The sequence below is a fragment of the Pelophylax lessonae genome (assembly GCF_965119305.1).
Source record: "Pelophylax lessonae genome assembly, chromosome: 5".
NCBI classification, from domain to species: domain Eukaryota; kingdom Metazoa; phylum Chordata; class Amphibia; order Anura; family Ranidae; genus Pelophylax; species Pelophylax lessonae.
In genome coordinates this window covers 235,044,002-235,066,762 of record NC_138772.1, presented here as the reverse complement: position 1 = coordinate 235,066,762, position 22,761 = coordinate 235,044,002, and the positions used below count along the sequence as shown (strand labels likewise).

Here is a 22,761-nt window from a genome sequence, read left to right as displayed (position 1 = left end):
TTAAATGAGGCACCAAGCTGTAAGCAAGGCGTCTCCATCCCTGGTTGCTTAAACATATTGGACTAGGTGGGACTTTAGATGAGACCCAAGCTGGTGTTGCCCGGCGTCTCCATCCCTATAACAAGAAAAAAAGAGGTTTAAGGATTGTAAGAGGTGCATGCAAGTCAGCCAGCCCCCAGTCTGATGTACTCACCCTCCAGTCTGTCACCAACCAAATAAAACCTGTCTCTTGGTACAAAGAACAGGGGTTTAGTTGACACACATTTGCAAACGCATGTGAAAGCTGCAGAGCCACTTCACGGCACCCTGTTTAAATCTGCAGTCCTACACTCTTAATTTAGTGTCCTCACACTGGAGGCACATGGCCGCTGATGGGTGGATGGGGGAACAGGTGAGAGGGAGACAGCCCAACCTCCCCCAACCCATCCTCATCCCCGACTGGCTGTTGTCTCAAATAATTAGGTTATAACCATGGTGCAAACTGGAAAAGACCAGCTGAAAAGCATTACACCTCCATCCCCTTGGTGGATGCAGTATATAGATAGGAAGGGAAGGTTTGGGGGAGGTTGGGCTGTCTCCCTCTCACCTGTTCCCCCATCCACCCATTAGCGGCCATGTGCCTCCATTGTGAGGACACTAAATTAAGAGTGTAGGACTGCAGATATAACAGGGTGCCGTGAAGTGGCTCTGCAGCTTTCAGATGCGTTTGCAAATGTGTGTCAACTAAACCCCTGTTCTTTGTACCAAGAGACAGGTTTTATTTGGTTGGTGACAGACTGGAGGGTGAGTACATCAGATTGGGGGCTGGCTGACTTTCATGCACCTCTTACAATCCTTAAACCTCTTTTTTTCTTGTTATAGGGATGGAGACGCCAGGCAACACCAGCTTGGGTCTCATCTAAAGTCCCACCTAGTCCAATATGTTTAACCTTAATATTTGTTCCTATTGGGTGAGGCTTTAAAGCAAACTAGTAAAAAAAGGAAAAGTTTTGTAACTTTGTTGCTTGTTAATATATTTTGTTTGTATAGTCCACTCTGCTGAATTCCAAGCAGAATACCGTATATTCAGATTAATTTCTATGGATAAATGTACAAAGAATTGGAAGTTAAAATTAATCTGACCAGACCTAAGAAGTGCCCAATGTAACAATTATGGTTGCACTGATACGGTAAATGTGCCGATACCCGAAAACCGATATTTCAAGCTCGTTTTTTGCAGCTAACAGTGGGATTCCCCACTGACCACTGAAATGTAAACAAAAGAATTTGGCAATTATTGGTTGTTATAGGGGAGTTCCACTCAAAAGTGGAACTTCCGCTTTAAGGCCCCCTGACATGCCACATTTCGCATGCCATTTTTTGTGGGGGGGGGGGGGTACCTAGTATTGACAGGTACCCGCTCCCACTTTCGCTCGGGCCACCTAGGCGGCTTGGGTGGAAGTTCTCGTCTCCCCCTCTCTCCCTGCAATCTTCTGGGACATGTCAGAGGTTCTAGAAGATTGCCTGCCCACTCAGGACGCGCAAGCTGTTACAGCCGGGTGCCCACAGCAGTGATGCCAGCACCGCAGGAAGAAGAGGGAGATAACAGGGGCTCCCGCCGGCTGTTTTGCTGGACCATGGGACAGGTGAGTGTGTTTTTAATAAAAGTCAGCAGCTACCATTTATGCAGCTGCTGACTTTAATAAACACAAAAACCAGTGGAACTGCACTTTATGGAGCGGGGCTGCCAATTCCGTAATGACTGATTTAGCAAAAGAGAGAGAAACAGCTTGAATCTGCCACCGCAGGGGAGTGTGGATATGCAGGAATGCTTCTTTCATCTGCCTGGCTCAGCCCACCAGGTGAAGATTCGGCTCCTCCAGACCTGACCTGCATCGCTGTCCACAGCTGGGACCTGGGAGAGGTAGGTGTGCAGCTGGCCGTGACTCTCCCCCCTCCCTCAATTATCTTTGCTGTGTGCAGACAGATGAAGCACTTTATGCCTAGAGTCATACTGAGGAGGAAGCCGTCATTACTTTCTGTGCTGTCTGCCAAGAGAGGAGCCCACTACTAACTGGCTGATGAACAACTCTGGGTTTAACTTTGCGCTGCCCTAAGAGCTGGCTGAGGGTACAAGGAGTCTAGACTATTAACCCTGTGCTGCCCTCAGAGCTGACTGAGGCTATAATTAGGAGTCCATTATTAACCCTATGCTGCCTTTTGGAGGGGAGAGGAGACACAGCTCATTGGCTAATTAGGATCTTGGTGTTTAGCCCTCTGTGCTATACAGCCCATCTGCTAGACAGAGCCCCGTGGTTTAACCCTGTGCTGCCCTGAGAGTGTGGACTAGGACATAGCTGTACTATAATCGAGACCCCATTGGTAACCCTGTGCTGGCCATATATATGTAGCAGGTTTTCCAGACATTGGGCCTGATGTGGGTCTGCCATGGTTACCGGTGACACCTTCAGCCCATTTAAGCTGTATACCCAAGTGTGAGATTGGAGACAATGACAATTCCGGCATCTTTGGTTTGTTTTGTTTATTTGATATTGGGGATGGGAGAAGGGAATGAGTGGGATACTCCTCTGGCTCAACTAGGTACAAATTTGTGAAAAAAATGCCTTTCAGCGCTGTCTTATCGCCGGCTGGGTGCCCACCAACGTTTGCTGGAGCTTGAAAACCACTGACTTGCTGAACTGTACTTGAACTTGACTTCTGACACTCTGATCAGCTCAAAAGTCCTGGACTGTGCTTAGACTTGACTCCTGACGCTCTGGTTAGCTCAAAAGTCATGCATCCAGCTCCCTCCAGTCCTTCCTGACTGAGGTAGCTCCTGTAACTGCTTGTGCTGTTGCAACTCTCAACACTGTACACTGCATACTGCACAATGTACACTTCACCACTTCAGGGCCAAACTGCTGGCACCCCCTTAGCACTTCAGGGTCCTCTCATTAGGCACCCCCCTCTACCTTCAGGATCCTCTCACTAGGCACCCCCTCTACACTTCAGGGTCCTCTCACTAGGCACCCTCTCTGCACTTCAGGATCCTCTCACTAGGCACCCTCTCTGCTTCTCTTCAGGGTCAACACTGGCACCCCCTCTCCTGCATCGGCTAGCTAGCTCCTGGATCCCCACGACCTTCACCGGAGTGGTCCCCTCTCTCTCGAGGCAGACCCCCAGGGGGCAGTTTGCAGTTCTCACGAACTGGGAATGCTTTCCTGAAACTGGACCCCTCTCAACTCCGCTAGTCCTCGATACACCGGACCCTCTCTACAGCTCAGCTTAGCCCTCTGTCACCTCAGGCAAGCCACCTGGGACACCCAATCCTGCTGACAGGAGGAGAGACAGCCGCCATACTCTACCTCCTGGGACTCTGCTTCCCGCCAAAGGCGCTGCGTCGTGCGTTCCCCTCGAACTTATACCCACTCCTAGAATGCTGTGCGGCAGAATCTGACTTTCTGGGGTAGATACAGGCCTGAGTGTACCATTGGCTGGGTTTCCTCCACTGTCCAATGAGAACCCTCTCATGAAGCACAGTGGGGAGACTCCCCAGTCTCAACAGCTACACCTGGGAAACATGACAGCCCTGCTGGAAATCATGGCCCTGCCCACTAAACTTTACCTAGCACCTACTTTGTAGGGTGCTACATATATACAGTGCTTTGCGAAAGTATTTGGCCCCCCTTGAACCTTTCGACCTTTTGCCACATTTCAGGCTTCAAACATAAAGATATAAAACTGTATTTTTTTGTGAAGAATCAACAAGTGGGACACAATCATGAAGTGGAACGAAATTTATTGGATATTTCAAACTTTTTTAACAAATAAAAAACTGAAAAATTGGGCGTGCAATATTATTCAGCCCCCTTAAGTTAATACTTTGTAGCGCCACCTTTTGCTGCGATTGCAGCTGTAAGTCGCTTGGGGTATGTCTCTATCAGTTTTGCAGATGGAGAGACTGAAATTTTTGCCCATTCCTCCTTGCAAAACAGCTCAAGCTCAGTGAGGTTGGATGGAGAGTGTTTGTGAACTGCAGTTTTCAGTTCTTTCCACAGATTCTCGATTGGATTCAGGTCTGGACTTTGACTTGGCCATTCTAACACCTGGATATGTTTATTTGTGAACCATTCCATTGTAGATTTTGCTTCATGTCTTGGATCATTGTCTTGTTGGAAGACAAATCTCTGTCCCAGTCTCGGGTCTTTTGCAGACTCCATCAGGTTTTCTTCCAGAATGGTCCTGTATTTGGCTCCATCCATCTTCCCATCAATTTTAACCATCTTCCCTGTCCCTGCTGAAGAAAAGCAGGCCCAAACCATGATGCTGCCACCACCATGTTTGACAGTGGGGATGGTGTGTTCAGGGTGATGAGCTGTGTTGCTTTTACGCCAAACATAACATTTTGCATTGTTGCCAAAAAGTTAGATTTTGGTTTCATCTGACCAGAGCACCTTCTTTCACATGTTTGGTGTGTTTCCCAGGTGGCTTGTGGCAAACTTTAAATTACACTTTTTATGGATATCTTTAAGAAATGGCTTTCTTCTTGCCACTCTTCCATAAAGGCCAGATTTGTGCAGTACACGACTGATTGTTGTCCTATGGACAGAGTCTCCCACCTCAGCTGTAGATCTCTGCAGTTCATCCAGAGTGATCATGGGCCTCTTGGCTGCATCTCTGATCAGTTTTCTCCTTGTATGAGCTGAAAGTTTAGAGGGACGTCCAGGTCTTCGTAGATTTTCAGTGGTCTGATACTCCTTCCATTTCAATATTATCGCTTGCACGGTGCTCCTTGGGATATTTAAAGCTTGGGAAATCTTTTTGTATCCAAATTCGGCTTTAAACTTCTCCACAACAGTATCTCGAACCTGCCTGGTGTGTTCCTTGTTCTTCATGATGCTCTCTGCGCTTTAAACGGACCTCTGAGACTATAACAGTGCAGGTGCATTTATACGGAGACTTGATTACACACAGGTGGATTCTATTTATCATCATTAGTCATTTAGGTCAACATTGGATCATTCAGAGATCCTCACTGAACTTCTGGAGAGAGTTTGCTGCACTGAAAGTAAAGGGGCTGAATAATTTTGCACGCCCAATTTTTCAGTTTTTGATTTGTTAACAAAGTTTGAAATATCCATTAAATTTCGTTTCACTTCATGATTGTGTCCCACTTGTTGTTGATTCTTCACAAAAAAATTACAGTTTTATACCTTTATGTTTGAAGCCTGAAATGTGGCAAAAGGTCGAAAAGTTCAAGGGGGCCGAATACTTTCGCAAGGCACTGTATTTCCCAAAGACAGCCTCTGGATATGACGCTGAGCATGTGCACTCAACTTCTTTGGTCGACCATGGTGAGACCTGTTCTGAGTGGAACCTGTCCTGTTAAACCACTGTATGGTCTTGGCCACCGTGCTGCAGGTCATTACAGGGTCTTGGCAATCTTATTATAGCTTATGCCATCTTTATGTAGAGCAACAATTCTTTTTTTCAGATCTTCATAGTGTGCTTTGCCATGAGGTGCCATGTTGAACTTCTAGTGACCAGTATGAGAAAGTGAGAGCGATAACAGCAAATGTAACACACCTGCTCCCCATTCACACCTGAGACCTTGTAACAGTAATGGTCACATGACACTGGGGAGGGGAAAATGGCTAATTGGGCCCAATTTGGACATTTTCACTTAGCGGTGTACTCATTTTTGTTGCCAGCGGTTTAGACATTGATGGCTGTGTGTTGTTATTTTGAGGGGACAGTAAATTGACACTGTTATACAAGCTGTACACTCACTACTTTATATTGTATCAACGTGTAATTTTCTTCAGTCTTGTCACATGAAAAGATATAATAAAATATTTTCAAAAATGTGAGGGGTGTACTCACTTTTGTGAGTTACTATGTGTGTGTGTGTATATGTATATATATATATATATATATATATATAATAAAAACAAAGGGAAATTGGGACTTTAAATGAAACCGCGGTTTGTGCAATCCAGGGGAGTTGGATAAACGGGTAATATCACATGCATGGTTAATATGTCTATGTGTAGAGTCATAACACAACAAACATACATATAAAATATTGCATTTAATTCATGTAAAAAAAATACAATGTGGTAAAATAATAATAAAGGTAGCAAATGTATCACATATAATACATAATTGTCAGCACATATTTACATAGCATAACATGGTTGCACATTTTTTTATGTCGATTTTGACCTAGATGTCTCTCTAAACAACATAGGGAATAAATAATGCTTAAAAATGTATATATAATTTCATGAAGATATACTGATAATAAACGTATGATGATAAAGCGTTGCATCTAAAATATCTCTACGCGTTTCGAGAATGTTCACTCATAAGGAGCAGATGCGAAGTGTGAGAATGTACATATCTACAATAAAATACAAATGAATTAGGTTTCTGTGTCAGTGGGACAAAGAAAAAGGGGAAAAAAAGATTGCACAAACTGCAGTTTCATTTAAAGTCCCAATTTCCCTTTGTTTTTATTTAACCCCTTCCGTACCGCGTCATGTAAAATGACGTCGGCACAAATCCTTTCTCGATCCGGGCGGACGTCATATGACGGCGCCCGGATCTCCCCGCTACTGCGCGCCCCCGGGGGCGCGCAGCGCGGAGTTGGGGATGAGGCTCGTCCCTCGGACTGAGCCCAACCCCGATCAAGGTAAACAGCCAATGAAATTGTCTGTTTACCACGTGATCGGCTGTGTCAATCACAGCCGATCACATGAGCGGCTCCAGCGCGAGCCGCTCGTTCCTTCCTTAATGCGCGCCCCCGGGGGCGCGCAGCGCGGCGATCGGGGACGAGGCTCGTCCCTCGGACAGAGCCCATCCCCGATCTAGGTAAAGAGCCAATGAAATTGGCTCTTTACCACGTGACCGGCTGTGTCCAATCACAGCCGGTCACAAATGTCATCAGAGAACACGGTAACTAGCTGTCACCGTGTTCTCCTCCTCACACAATGATCCTGTGTGAGGAGGAGATTGTGGTAACAGCTAGTTACCAAGTACAGTACACCCCAACCACACTGATTGCCCCCCCCCCCCCCCCCAATAAAGAGCACCTGTCACTAACCCATCAAAGTACCCGAGTACCTGTCACCAGCCCATCAGGTACTCTGATGACAGGTACTCGGGTACTCTGATGGGCTGATGACAGGTACTCGGGTACTCTGATGACAGGTACTCGGGTACTCTGATGACAGGTACTCGGGTACTCTGATGACGGGTACTCGGGTACTCTGATGACGGGTACTCGGATACTTTGAGTACCCGTCACCGGAGTACCCGAGTACCCGTCATCGGAGTACCCGAGTACCTGTCACCTACCCATCAGAGTACCCAAGTACCTGTCACCTACCCAACAGAGTACCCGAGTACCTTCCACCTGCTCATCAGAGTACCTGACACCTGAAGTACCCGAGTACTTGCCACCTGCTCATCATTACCCATCACTACTCATCAGTACTCATCAGTACCCATCAGTACCTATCACCTATTAGTATCAGTACTGATCATCCGTACCCATCATCAGTACAGTATCAGTATCACCTATCAGTATCAGTACTACTCATCAGTACCTATCACCTGCCTGTCACCTGCCCAAAAGAGTACCCGAGTACCTGTCACCTGCCTATCGGAGTACTCGAGTACCTGCCACTTGCTCATCAGTACCAGAGTACCTGTCACCTGCCCAACAAAGTACCCAAGTACCTGTCACCCTTCATACAGCCACCATGTCCAAGTCCAAAAAGGTTTATATACGTAGTTCGTTTAAACCTAAATACCGGTGTTATGGCAGCAGATAGCTGCCATAACCCTGGTATTTTTTTAAACGGTGGACGGTTGGCTTTCCGATAAGGGTGGTCCCAGCGGCGGATTCGCCGCGGGATCACCCTTCCGGGGTGGCGGAAGAGGTGCCCCCCCCCTCCCGCTGCATTCTGGTCCTTTTCCCCGCTTACCGGACCCGCCGGCAGCGGGGAAAACGATCCGGTCCCAGATCCTCACAGACAGGATGTCGAGTGAGGGCAAGCTTGCCCTCACTCGACTCTATGGTCTTGGAGGACCGGAGCTACGGCAAACGTCGTTGCCTAGCAACCAGTTTAAAGGTCCCTTTTTTTTTTTCATTTTATTTAATTTTTTTTTAATTTTTCTTTTTATTTTTTCTATCTTTTAGTGTACTTGTGAGATCTGAGGACTTTTTGACCCCAGATCTCACAAAAAAGAGGTCCTGTCGTGCCTTTTTCTATTACAAGTAATGTTTACATTTCTTGTAATAGAAATAAAAATTATCAATTTTTTTTTTTTTTAAAAAACAGTGTAAAAATAAAAAATAATAAATAAAATAAATAGTAAAAAAAAAAAAAAAAAAAAATTAAAGCGCCCTGTCCCCGCGAGCTCGCGCGCAGAAGCGAACGCATACGGAAACCCCGCCCACATATGTAAACAGTGTTCAAACTACACATGTGAGGTATCGTCGCGATCATTAGAGCAAGAGCAATAATTTGAGCCCTAGACCTCCTCTGTAACTCTAAGATAGCAACCTGTAGAAATTTTTAAAATGTCGCCTATGGGGATTTTTAAGTACCAAAGTTTGTCACCATTCTGTGAGCGTGCGCAATTTTGAAGCATGACATGTTGGGTATCTATTTACTCGGCGTAACATTATCTTTCACATTATGGAAAACAATTGGGCTAACTTTACTGGTTTACTGGCTTTACTTATTTTTTAATTAAAAAAAGTGATTTTTTTCCCAAAAAATTGCGTTTGGAAGACCGCTGCGCAAATACGGTGTGATAAAAAATATTGCAATAATCTCCATTTTATTCTCTAGGGTCTCTGCTAAAAAAAAATATATAATGTTTTGGGGTTCTAAGTAGTTTTCTAGCAAAAACAACTGATTTTAGCTTGTAAACACCAAATGTCAAAAATAGGCCTAGGCAAGTGGTAGGATGCATGATGATGCTCCTTGGATGTTTAGGCCCCTCTATATGGCTAGGCTGTGAAAAAGTCTCACACATGTGGTATTGCCATACTCAGGAGGAGTGGCAGAATGTATTTTGGGGTGTCATTTTTGCTATGTACATGCTATGTGTTAGGAATATTCTATAAATTTACAACTTTGTGTAAAAAAAAAAGTTTTTATTTTTTTCCCACATTTTCCAAAAACTTGTGGAAAAAAATGACATGTTCAAAGGACCCATAATGCCTCATAGAATATACGTTGGAGTGTTTGCTTTCCAAAATGGGGTCATTTTGTGGACTTTTCCATTGTATTGGTGCTCTAGGGCCTTGAAAAGTGTGATAGGTAGAAAGTTTTATGTGTATTTATGCTCCTAAAACGCCTTATGGTGCTACTTTGACGTGGAGTCTCTTTTTGTGGCCAGGCTGTGTAAAAGTCTCACACATGTGGTATCACCATACTCAGAAGGAGTAGCAGAATGAATTTTGGGGTGTCATTTTTGCTGTGTACATGCTATGTGTTAGAAATAGCTTATAAATTGACAACGTTTTGGGAAAAAAAAATGTTTTCTTCATTTTCCCAAGAATTGTGGGAAAAAATTATAACTTCAAAAAACTCACCATGCCTCTTACTAAATACCTTGGACTGTCTACTTTACAAAAAGGGGTCATTTGGGGGGTATTTGTACTGTCCTGACATTTCAGGGCCTCAAGAAAGGAGATAGGCCATCAGTACATCTGGTGTGATCAATTTTCAGTAATTGGTACCATAGCTTCTAGACTCAATAACTTTCACACAGACTAAATAATATACACTAATTTGGGTTAATTTTACCAGAGATATGTAGTAGTATAAATTTTGGCCCAAATGTATGAAGAAAAATTCTTTTTTTGCAAAATTTTATAATAGAAACTAAAAAAAAGTGTTTTTTTTGCAAAATTTTTGCACTTTTTTTGCTTATATCACGAAAAAAAAAACCCCAGTTGTGATCAAATACCACCAAAAGAAAGCTCTATTTGTGTGAAAAAAAATGATAAAAATTTTGTTTGGTTACAGTGTAGCATGACTGAGCAATTGTCATTCAAAGTGTGAGAGTGCTGAAAGCTGAAAATTGGTCTGGGCAGGAAGGGGGGTCTAACTGCTCTGTATGGAAGCGGTTAATTGATAGGGATGGTGGTATATGCCCCCCTACCATGTCATGTCCTCATGCAAAGTCCCAACTTTTCTCCCCCCCTTTAATATATTTATATATATATATATATATATATATATATATATATATATATATGGGGAAGGCTGCCATGCTGCAGGGATCCATTTGGTGGACATCTCCTGTGCTGTCAGAGCTGAGGAATGGTCAGATTGCCATGCTGGGATTTGTAGTGCCATAGAGAATCTCTCCTTTCTTTCTCTCCCGCTCTCTCTTTCCTTTGCTTCTATTTCTTTATTTTTGTCCCCCCCTCTCCCCAACACTTTTTTCCGCTTTTTTCTCTCACTGTCCTCTTGCTCTCTAACCCCTTTTGTCTCTCTCTCTCTCTCTCTCTCTCTCTCTACACCCTCACCCACTCTCGTCCTGAATTCTGCACTCAATACACTGTATTTTATGTTAGTTACTCCTGAACTCAAACATGTTGTATGAAAATCAAGAGGAGGGGTATGTGGGGTGGAGGAGATGGGACTGGAGGAGGACATGGGATGACAGTTAGGTCCTCATAGCTGTGGGGTCGGCAGTGCTGAGTGTTGGGAGTGCCTTGTTTTTCCATCACTTGGTCTCATCCAGGTGGTTATATTACATAACACACTAATAGAATGGAGACCTCATCCCTGCTCCTCCTCTTTATCTTGATCTCCCTAAATTCCAGAAATAGGTATCAGTAAATGGTATTGGCAAGTACTTAAAAGTATCGGTACTCGTACTCGTTGCTAAAAGAAAATAGTATCAGTGCATCCCTAGTAATGATGTGTCTGGCCCATGGGCACTGTTACCTTAGACACTTAATAGGCCAAATTAGGTTTGCTTTTTGAATATGAACTATTAATTGAATAGGACCATTTTATGCATAAAGTAAATTGAACTAAGTCTAATATTTGTATGGTTCTAAAACAGTGTATACGGTATAATATTAGTGGAAAACTTTAGGGGGTCTTCTATATATTAATTATTTGCTAGTACCCCTGCAATTATCTTTCGAAAACAGTAACATTGAAACTTAAAATCAACACCTTCAATTCTTAACTAGGGAGGATCGAATGGTTCGGGTCGACCATCGGTTCGACCCGAACATTGACTGTTCGAAATTCGGCCGAATTCCGAACTTTTTGCTGAAAAAGTTCGGAATTCTGCAACCAGAACCAACCAAAATTCAATGGGACAGGAACTGGGCTTTAAAAGCCCGTGATTGGACCAGAACCATCAGTAAAAGCCAATTGAGGGGGCAGGAGAATGCTAAGAATGTGATTGGAGTGACTAGGGGGTCCAGAGGCCAATCATTAGTGAATACGCCCCCCAGTATATAAGATAGCCCCGCCAAATCTCTAGCATTTTAATACAGGGATGTGGAAGAGAGTGGAAGCAGTTCTGTTACTTCTGCTCTCAAAGTGTCATTTAGCAATTATTAGTGTGAGGAAAGGGATATCTAGTGTAATTGGGGTACTATTTTCCACTATAGTTAGATTTAATAATCTAGTTTCTGTAGGGAAAGTGTTAAGTGTAAGGGTGACCGTAGTGTAGTGTAGGGTTAACTGACTCTGACTGCTATGGCAGGGTGACAAAACCCTTCCATGTCAGGGTGACCGCAATAGAGAAAAGATTGTTTCTCTTAGAACTGTTATAGAACATGATGGTGGCTTCGCCCCTGTCCCAGCCGGCTTTTTGTTGCAGGCGTTTTATTGGGCTTTTTTGAGGACATGTTTGGAGTCAGGCATGACATCTGAACTTCTGTGTAGGGGTATATATACACACACACATGTATGTATATATACACATATATATAGGTGTGAAAGTAGCAGAAACCTATGCTTGCGCTAATGAAATAATTAACAGGCATATGGCTTCTCTGCTATCACACCTATATATATGTGTATGGGTATAAATACATATGTGTGTGTGTATATATACCCCTATACAGAAGTTCAGATGTTATGCCTGCCTCCAAAGACCCCAAAAAAAACGCCTGCAACAACACACCTGGGCTTTTTTGTAGCAGTTTTTTTGGGGCATTTTTTGGGCGTCTTTGGAGGCAGGCATAACATCAGAACTTCTGTGTAGTGGTATATATACACACACACATGTATGTATATATACACATACACATATATAGGTGTGAAAGTAGCTTGCGCTAATGAAATAATTAACAGGCATATGTCTCCGCTCCTATCACACGTATATATGTGTATGTGTATAAATACATATAAGTGTGTGTGTATATATACCCATATACAGAAGTTCAGATGTTATGCCTGCCTCCACACCTGGGCGTTTTTGTAGCAGGCGTTTTTTTTGGGCATTTTTTGGGGGTCTTTGGAGGCAGGCATAACATCTGAACTTCTGTATATGGGTATATATAGACACACACTTATATGTATTTATACACATACACATATATAGGTGTGGTAGGAGCAGAGACATATGCCTGTTAATTATTTCATTAGCGCAAGCATAGGTTTCTGCTACTTTCACACCTATATATGTGTATGTGTATATATACATACATGTGTGTTTGTATATATACCCCTACACAGAAGTTCTGATGTTATGCCTGCCTCCAAAGACGCCCAAAAAATGCCCAAAAAAACGCCTGCTACAATAAACGCCCAGGTGTGTTGTTGCAGGCGTTTTTTTTTTGGGGCATTTTTTGGGGGTGTTTGGAGGCAGGCATAACATCTGAACTTCTGTATAGGGGTATATATACACACACACTTTTATGTATTTATACACATACAGGTCCCTCTCAAAAAATTAGCATATTGTGATAAAGTTCATTATTTTCTGTAATGTACTGATAAACATTAGACTTTCATATATTTTAGATTCATTACACACAACTGAAGTAGTGCAAGCCTTTTATTGTTTTAATATTGATGATTTTTGGCATACAGCTCATGAAAACCCAAAATTCCTATCTCAAAAAATTAGCATATTTTATCCGACCAATAAAAGTGTTTTTAATACAAAAAAAGTCAACCTTCAAAAAATTATGTTCAGTTAGGCACTCAATACTTGGTCGGGAATTCTTTTGCAGAAATGACTGCTTCAATGCGGCGTGGCATGGAGGCAATCAGCCTGTGGCACTGCTAAGGTGTTATGGAGGCCCAGGATGCTTCGATAGCGGCCTTGAGCTCATCCAGAGTGTTGGGTCTTGCGTCTATCAACTTTCTCTTCACAACATCCCACAGATTCTCTATGGGGTTCAGGTCAGGAGAGTTGGCAGGCCAATTGAGCACAGTAATACCATGGTCAGTAAACCATTTACCAGTGGTTTTGGCACTGTGAGCAGGTGCAAGGTCGTGCTGAAAAATGAAATCTTCATCCCCATAAAGCTTTTCAGCAGATGGAAGCATGAAGTGCTCCAAAATCTCCTGATAGCTAGCTGCATTTACCCTGCCCTTGATAAAACACAGTGGACCAACACCAGCAGCTGACATGGCATCCCAGACCATCACTGACTGTGGGTACTTGACACTGGACTTCAGGCATTTTGGCATTTCCCTCTCCCCAGTCTTCCTCAGGGTCCGGTCACCTCTTCTCATTGTGCAGCGTTTTCTGCCACACTTTTTCCTTCCCACAGACTTCCCACTGAGGTGCCTTGATACAGCACTCTGGGAACAGCCTATTCGTTCAGAAATTTCTTTCTGTGTCTTACCCTCTTGCTTGAGGGTGTCAATGATGGCCTTCTGGACAGCAGTCAGGTCGGCAGTCTTACCCATGATTGCGGTTTTGAGTAATGAACCAGGCTGGGAGTTTTTAAAAGCCTCAGGAATCTTTTGCAGGTGTTTAGAGTTAATTAGTTGATTCAGATGATTAGGTTAATAGCTCGTTTAGAGAACCTATTCATGATATGCTAATTTTTTGAGATCGGAATTTTGGGTTTTCATGAGCTGTATGCCAAAATCATCAATATTAAAACAATAAAAGGCTTGCACTACTTCAGTTGTGTGTAATGAATCTAAAATATATGAAAGTCTAATGTTTATCAGTACATTACAGAAAATAATGAACTTTATCGCAGTATGCAAATTTTTTGAGAGGGACCTGTATTTAAAGTCTCTGCAATTTACATATAGAGGAAAGAATGTTTGTATAAAAAATTCAGTAGTACCAGCTGTGGAAAAGGAACAATAGAGAAAAAAGTTGGCTTATACAGAGGGAAAAAAAACACTTGTGCAGTGAAGTTATCCACCAAACCTGTAAAAACTGTTTCTGGGTATAAGGGTTTCAGTTTTACTGGAAGAGGTTAAATACGCAAACTGCAATTCCATTTATTTGTTGCTCTTCTGTCTTTTAGCCTTGACGTCACCAGGGGAATACCACAGAAACCAAATGGGTGGAAGCAATAGCGGTAATATCCCATCCACAAGTGGACCTACCTGCACTAGTGGACTAAGTATCTCTGGTCGAAGTAGGCCTTCCCGAATTCCCCAGCCTGTCAGACATCACTCACCTGCTCTGGTTTCGTCTTCTGCAATAGCAGAGGCAGACAAATTGTCAGGTATGTTTGTTCGTAGTGCTTCAGTCTCACCACTCAGCTACTCTTTAGACCTTACACCTTCTATTGCAGACAAAGTTCTTTCAGGTTCAGAGACAAGTGTCGGTAATAAAGAATGTTTATCTGAAATAAAGACATTTGATGGTGGCAAGAAACCTACCAGTGGATTAGCAAACGGCCTTCAGAGAAAGTTCTGTGAGAACACAGAGGAATGTCGGCTTGCATTAGCGAAGAAAATGAACAATCCTACAGCATCTTTTAACTCTCATAGTTCATTTAACTTTCCATTGTCTTTTGGCAAGGACTCTACTACATCCAGCAACCCTTTTCTTAAAGGCTCTTTTTGGAGCTCAGTACAAGTATCCTCAGCTAGTCGCTCTGGTTCCATCACTTTTCCTGGTGATACCCTGCAACACAAAGGTCTTCGTCAGTCCACACACAAGGATTCAGACCGTCTCAGCACCTGCTCCTCAACCAGTGAGCAGTCAGTTCAATCTACTCAGAGTAATGGGGTAAGAAGAGCTCTCTTTCTGCAAGTTCTCCAACCTATCCTGCTCCTGGCGTGCTCCTCACATCATTGAATTACTAACCTCCAGCTCCAAAATGCTTTTTCTTCTGTGAAATAATCACTGGTTTGGTTCTTTACTTCATATGTTTATTTAGAAACATGTGAAACCTTCTTCTTTGCCTTCTGGACATCTTCTAAACGTAATATAGATTACTAATAATCTACCTTCTCTGTTTTACACCTTACATCTGATAAATGATAAACTATTGTATATTGCACACAGTAGAGTGTACTAAATATATAAATAGAAGTAAAGGCAAATATGGGTAAGTTTAACTGAAGCATTTCACACTCTTGCACACCCTCTCTCTTTTTATGTATACAGTATCTCACAAAAGTGAGAACACCCCTCACATGTTTAAGATTTTTTATATCTTTTCATATGACAACACTGAAGAAATGACACTTTGGTACAATGTAAAGTAGTGAGTGTACAACTTGTATAACAGTGTCAATTTGCTGCCCCCTCAGACTACCTTAACACACAGCTATTAATGTCTAAACCGCTGGCAACAAAAGTGAGTACACCCCTAAATGAATATTTCCAAATTGGGCCCAAAGTGTCAATATTTTGTGTGACCACCATTATTTTCCAGCACTGCCTTAAACCCTCTTGAGCATGGAGTTCACCAGAGCTTCACAAGTTGCCACTGGAGTCCTCTTCCACTCCTCCATAATGACAGCACAGAGCGGGTGGATGTTAGAGACCTTGCACTCCTCCACCTTCAGAAGTTTGAGGATGCCCCACAGATGCTCAATAGGGTTTAGGTCTGGAGACATGCTTGGCTAGTCCATCACCTTTACCTTTAGCTTCTTAAGCAAGGCAGTGGTCAACTTGGAGGTGTGTTTGGGGTCCTTATGTTGTAATATTGCCCTGTGGACCAGTCTCCAAAGGCAGGGGATCATCCTCTTCTTCAGTATGTCACAGTACATGTTGGCATTCATGGTTCCCTCAATTAACTGTAGCTCCCCAGTGCCAGCAGCACTCATGCAACCCCAGACCATGACACTCCCACCACCATGCTGCTTGACTGTAGGCAAGACACACTTGTCTTTGTACTCCTTACCTGGTTGCTTCCACACATGCTTGACACCATCTGAACCAAATAGGTTTATCTTGGTCTCATCAGACCCCAGGACATGGTTTCAGTGATCCATGTCCTTATTCTGCTGGTCTTCAGCAACCTGTTTACAGGCTTTCTTCTTCATCATTTTTAAAGAGGCTTTCTTCTGGGACAACAGCCATGCACACCCATTTGATGCAGTGTGCGGCGTATGGTCTGAGCACTGACAGGCTGACCCCCACCTCTTTTAACCTCATACATCTATTTCCCAAAGACAATCTCTGGATATGATCCTGAGAATGTGCACTCAACTTGTTTGGTCAACAATGGCTAGGCCTGTTCTGAGAGGAACCTGCCCTGTTAAACTGCTGTATGGTCTTGGCCACCTTGCTGCAGCTCAGTTTCAGGGTCTTTGCAATCTTCTTATAGCCTAGGCCATCTTTATGTAGAGCAAAAACTATTTTTTTCAGATCCTCAGAGAGTTCTTTGCCATGAGGTGCCATGTTGAACTTCCAGTGACCAGTATAAGAGAGTGAGAGCGATAACATCACATTTAACACACCTGAGACCTTGTAACACTATCAAGTCACGTGACCATGGGGAGGGAAAATGGCTAATTGGACCCAATTTGGACATTTTCACTTAGGGGTGTGCTCACTTTTGTTACCAGTGGTTTAGACATTAATGGCTGTGTGTTGAGTTATTTTGAGTGGACAGCAAATGGTACACTTACTACTTTGCATTGTAGCAAAAGTGTCATTTTTTCAGTGTTGTCACATGAAAAGATATAATAAAATATTTACAAAAATGTGAGGGGTGTTTTTACATTTGTGAGATACTGTATATATTTATAGTAAAAGTACGTGCAAAGTGTGTGGAAACAGATCGTGTTTAGGCCCTAATGGGAACATATATATTTCTCTTTCGTTCATTGACAGACACAGCTCCTCATCCTCATGACTATATGGGTTATGCTGCCCCCTACAGGAGTAGGACACTAGGTAGACAAAAATTTGATTACGCCTTTGGGGCAGTCCCAATATAAATAATCCCACTCTCTGCTATAGGTATTCAGTTTTTTTCTGCCTAGTCAGGAGTAGTTCCTTCCTGGAATCTCTGGTCCTGGCAATTTTTTTCTTTTTAAATTTAATTTTGTTTTTCCTCTCATTATTTTGTTCCTGTGTGATCTACAATCAAGTGTTGTACTGGGCGACGAACTGGATAATCTAGATCCTTAGGGTCCGACCAGCGAGAGCATGCAGACTGCAGCTCCACCCTAGGTCGCCCGCGACATAGCCCCACTGGAGGGGGGCTGGCCAGCGAGTTAAATGTCTCGCGAGGGTGCATATGAACTGGCTTAGGCCTAAGTCACAGCGTTTCCTCCTGGCCAGCAGCACCCACATTACGATGGAGTGGAGGTCTGTTTGGAGCAGTGCCCACCCCGTTCCTAGTGTGATAAGTAGCTGTCCCCCCTCTACCCCTGGAGCGTTTTGTGGTGGACGTGTCCCTCCTTCCCGCACCCCCCTGGGGTGGACATACCTTTTTAGGTCAGCCTGGGGTGTTGCACTGGTGATAGGGGTGGGGAGCACGCCGCCGGCGACCGAACAATCATTCCACGAGAGGGGGATGGGCCTGGTGGGGATGCCTGTCGGGGCTCCTCTTCCTGTTGGGATTGTTTTTTGGGCTGCTGGGGTCCCCCGGGAGCCGTGTGCTGTCGCACGGGGCCACCATTTCTTGTAGCTTTTCATGCTACAGATCGGCGGCCATTTTTGTGTAGCCTTGGTGGCCATTTTCTTGTTGTTTGAAAATGGTGGCGACCATGTTTTTGGAGCTGGATGGGCGGTGATTTGGCGGTGGTAGCCTCTCTGCCTCTAGTGCTGATCCCTGAGCATTCCTCTTCCTGATCCCCACATGATGTGCAGTTAGGTGCTGTTGTGAGTACCTGACCGGTGGTGGTGAGTCCTTTTGTGGGGTTTTCTCTCCCTCTCTCTGCTCTGTGCTGGTGGGCGGGTTCCCCTCTCTACTCATGGAGTCTCTGGAGCATATTTCACCACCTGATCCTCTGTCAGAGGCTGTCGGTTCCCTCTGGGTACCTAAAACTGACTGCACTGATGGCAGTCCTGGAGTTCTTACAGTCCAAGGTAGATTTGTTTCTGGGCAAACGGGCTAGCAAAAAGCTTCCCCTGCCTTCACCTGTTTCCTCTGTCTCATCAGATCCAGAATCTGTTTCAACCACCACGTCTGTGAGTTAACCTTCGGGGTCTGTGTCCAGATAGTGAGGATGATTTCTCTGCTCCTCCAGCCGCACTTGAAAAGATAGAGGATGCGACTAACACAGCATCGGAGGTGCGGGTCACCTTTGGCACCCACGGGTCCTCAAAAGTGGCGAAGGTGTTCCCCTTTCCTGCCTTTTTTGACAATATTGTCACAAAACCATAGGAGTGACAGAAATGCACCTGTGCAATCCCTAAGCGTTTTGCAATGCTGTACCTCTGAGGATTCCCTCCTTTAAAAAATGGACGGTTCCTCCTATAGCTGACTCCCCGGTTTACAGGTTGAATAACGCCACTGTAATCCCGGTTGAAGAGTCCCCAGTCTTCACAGATCCGGCTGATAGGAGGTCAGAGGCCTTGACCCGCCATATGTTCACTATGGTTGGTTGGGCACTTAGACCCAACCAACCATTATTTACTATTGAAAACTGCGCTAATGAGGGGAGCTACTAGCACTTGGAATAGCGATACAGGCTTCGTGCAGCGCTAATGACAATGAAAAGAAACATTAATTTAACATAATAATGAAGGTGATTATATTAATGTTGATAAATGAGGATAATAAATATTCAAGTTCATAGAATATCCATAAAAAAAGTGATCAGGTCAAAAAAAAAAAGGGGTAGATGACACCATCCACAGATGGATAGTAGGAAAGGGTGACTAAAAAAAACAGGAAGGAAAACTTCACACCCTATGTGTTAAGGTAATCTCCTTACCAGATCAAATGGACCAATAAATTATAGGTGGTCAACCCAGGCACAACATCTATCCTTAAGGAATGGTCATCTGTCCTCCAATACCTCTAACCACTTAAGCCCCGGAGGATTTGGCTGCTTAATGACCAGGCCACTTTTTTCATCTTGGCACTGCGCGACTTTAACTGACAATTACGCGGTCATGCAATGCTGTACCCAAACAAAATTTATGTCCTTTTTTTTCCCACAAACAGAGCTTTGGTGGTATTTGATCACCTCTGCACTTTTTATTTTTTGCGATATTAATAAAAAAAGAGCGAAAATGTTTTGCGAAAAATTGTCATTTTCTACTTTGACAGTTAAAAAATATCCAATATATTCAATTTGTGTCATATATTTAGGCCAAAATGTATTTAGCTACATGTCTTTGACAAAAAAAATTCTCAATGAGCGTACTTTAAGACCGGAAGATTTTACCCCCTTCCTGACCAGGCCATATTTTGCGATTCAGCACTGCGTTACTTTAACGGACAATTGCGCGGCTGTACCCAAATTTAATTTACGTTCTTTTTTTTCCCCCCCACAAATAGAGCTATCTTTGGTATTTGATCACCTATGCGATTTTTAATTTTTGAAAAAAAGCGACAATTTAAAAAAAACAAAACAATATTTTCAATATTTTTAACATTTTAGGCCAATTTGTTTTCTGCTACATATTTTTGGTACAAAAAAAACGTGATAAGCATATTTTGATTGGTTTGCGCAAAAGTTACTAACTACTATTTGTCATTTTTATTGTTTTTTTTTTTTACTAGTAATGGCAGCGATCTGTGATTTTTTGTGGTATTGCGGCGGACAGATCGGACCCCTAACTGACATTTTTGACACTTTTTGGGGGGACCAGTGACATTACAATAGTAATCAGTGCTAAAAATATGCACTGTTACTGTAATAATGACACTGGCAGGGGTTAACACTGTTGGTGATCAAGGGGTTAAATGTGTGCTTCATGCTTACTGACGTGTGTGGGGGGAGGGGGTTCTGTGACAGAGACAGAGATCGCAGGTTCATCTATGCTGAATCCTGTGATCTGTCCCAGAGAAGATTCGCCCACTTTGTTTACACAAGTGGGCGGATTTTCTCATTCTTTCCCCGACGATCGGGGAAGAGAGACGGTGATAGCCGTCTCTCCTCCTCCGGCCCGACTCCCGCTGTGTCTAAACACAGCAGGAACGAGCCTCCTGTGGCACAGGCGCCCCGCCAAGACAGGTAGGAATCCAGCGACGTAGGTCTACGTCACTGGACCCAGGGCTGCCACTGTGCTGCAGTAGCAGCAATGTGAGCAGTCCGGAAGTGGTTAAAGGTGGTTCGCAATCCTCACATTCACGGATCATGGAAAAGAGAAAATGCTCCCATAGTGTATTAAAAGATATAACATTTATTTAAAAGAGATCAATTGCACTTACAGCAAACTGGAAATAAGCAGGCATGCAAGGGGTGATGATGTTGCGCCATTCCTGCGGGCTTCACTCCACTAACCCGGCTTCTAGGAGGGATACCGGCAAACCTCCAACCAGAATCGAGCAGCGTGATGTTGTCACCCTCCCTGCGGTGATTACCTCATCACATAGGGTGTGAAGTTTTCCTTCCTGGTTTTCTAGTCACCCTTTCCTACTATCCATCTGTGGTTCCTCTGGGATCGGTGGTGTCATCTACCCCTTTTGTTTTTTGGACCTGATCACTTTTTTATGGACATTTTATTAACTTGATTATTTATTATCCTTATTTATCAACATTAATATAATCACCTTCATTATTATGTTAAATTAATGTTACATTTCATTGTCATTAGCGCTCCACTATTTGTTCTTTATTTACTATTGCCCTGGTGTCACAAGCTATGACAGAGTGGCAAAACTTCTACGCCAGGACCTGGAGGGGGAACAGCTCCCCCCTGCCTTTGCGGAGATAGCTGATCAGTTGGTCAAAGGGCTACAGTGATGCCTCTTTTGATTCCGCTCCCTTGATTTCTAGACTTGTCTCAGCCATGGTCCTGTGGCATATTATCTGTTTTTTAAAGTTCTGGTCTGCGGACCAGGCCTCTAAGAAGGCCTATTTCGATTTTCCATTTGTGGGGGATCACCTGTTTGGTGCTTCCTTGGATGACATCATCAAAGGCCTCACAGGGAGAAAGAGTACTCTTCTTCCTCAGGGCTCCAAGGATAAGAAGTCACGTCGCTGACGGGGGCCTTTCTTTTCGTCTCACAAACAGCCTTTTCGTCCCTCAGGGTCTCAAGACAAGGGGATATAAGCCCTTCAGGGCCTCCGCCGGGGATCTAAGAGGTCTTGGTCTGGCAAGACCTTTAGACAAGACTTCCTCTACATGAAGGAGCGCCCTCACCCATATCTGGGGTATAAGGACGTCTTCACTGGTTTTCGGATCCATGGACCTCCCTGATCCAGGACAAGTGGGTCCACAACGTCATTTGCCCTGGCTACAATATTTTTTTTCGATCATACCCTCAGGAAAGGTTCTTCCTTTCCAACCTGCACTTGTTCCCAGATCACTTAGGGCATCTCTATGGGGCAGTGCAAGACTCGTTACTTCAAGGGGTGCTAGTGTTGCTGCGTCAGCGGGGGATAGCGGTACTGGGGTATCTGGATGATCTGCTTTTACAAGCAGAATCTTCGACTGCTCTCTTGGACAACTTGGGGATTACTCTGCGAACTATGAAGGAGTTCGGTTGGATTCTGAATCTTCAGAAGCCTGCTCTGGTTCCGTCCACAAGTCTGGACTATCTGGGTCTGACGCTGGAGTCGGCCTCAGCCAGAGTGTTTCTTCCTCAGGAAAAACTTGCATGCGGGTGCTGGGCCTGATGGTGTCTACCTTCGAGGCAGTTCCGTTTGCACAGTTCCACACGAGATCTTTGCAAAAGCAGATTCTGTTGAAATGGAACAAGGATCCTCCATCTCTAGACAATCTGATCCTGTTGAGCTGGAGTACGAGGGGGTCCCTGGTTTGTTGACTTCGTTTTCTGCTACTTCGCCAGGGAAAATCATTTCTTCCCTGTACTGGACAGTCTTCACCATGGACGCCAGCCTGGCCGGGTGAGGAGGCTACCGATGAATGTACTGGAACCTTGAGCGATCATACTTTGTCTGGATCATTAGACAAGTCGTCTCCAGGGGTGTCTGGTATGGATTCATTCAGACAATGCCACGAATGTCAATCACCAAGGGGGCACAAGAAGTGTCCTGGCGGCTCAGGACGTAGCCGGAATTCTAAGGTGGGCAGAATGAATTGTTCCAGCCCTCACACTTGTACACATTCCAGGGGTAAAAAACTGGCAGGCGGATTACCTAAGTTGACAGGCGTTGAACCAGGGGAATGCTCACTTCATCCGGAGGTGTTTCGTCAGTTGTGTCTCTAGTGGGGTACTCCTGAGGTGGATCTGTTGGTCTCTCGCCTCAACAGGAAAGT

The 22,761-nt window shown here is 44.0% G+C and overlaps 1 protein-coding gene across 3 annotated transcripts in view; it reads left to right on the top strand.

Moving 5' to 3' along the window:
* TRIO (trio Rho guanine nucleotide exchange factor) overlaps window positions 1-22,761 on the top strand; it is an 855,771-nt gene that overhangs the window by 821,841 nt on the left and 11,169 nt on the right. For 2 of the 3 annotated variants that reach the window (XM_082259530.1, XM_082259529.1), the window contains exon 48: window positions 14,477-15,189. In XM_082259530.1, the coding sequence (XP_082115656.1) occupies window positions 14,477-15,189 (713 nt within the window). The remainder of the gene's footprint in view (window positions 1-14,476; window positions 15,190-22,761) is intronic. The other variant, XM_082259531.1, reaches the window with a different exon arrangement.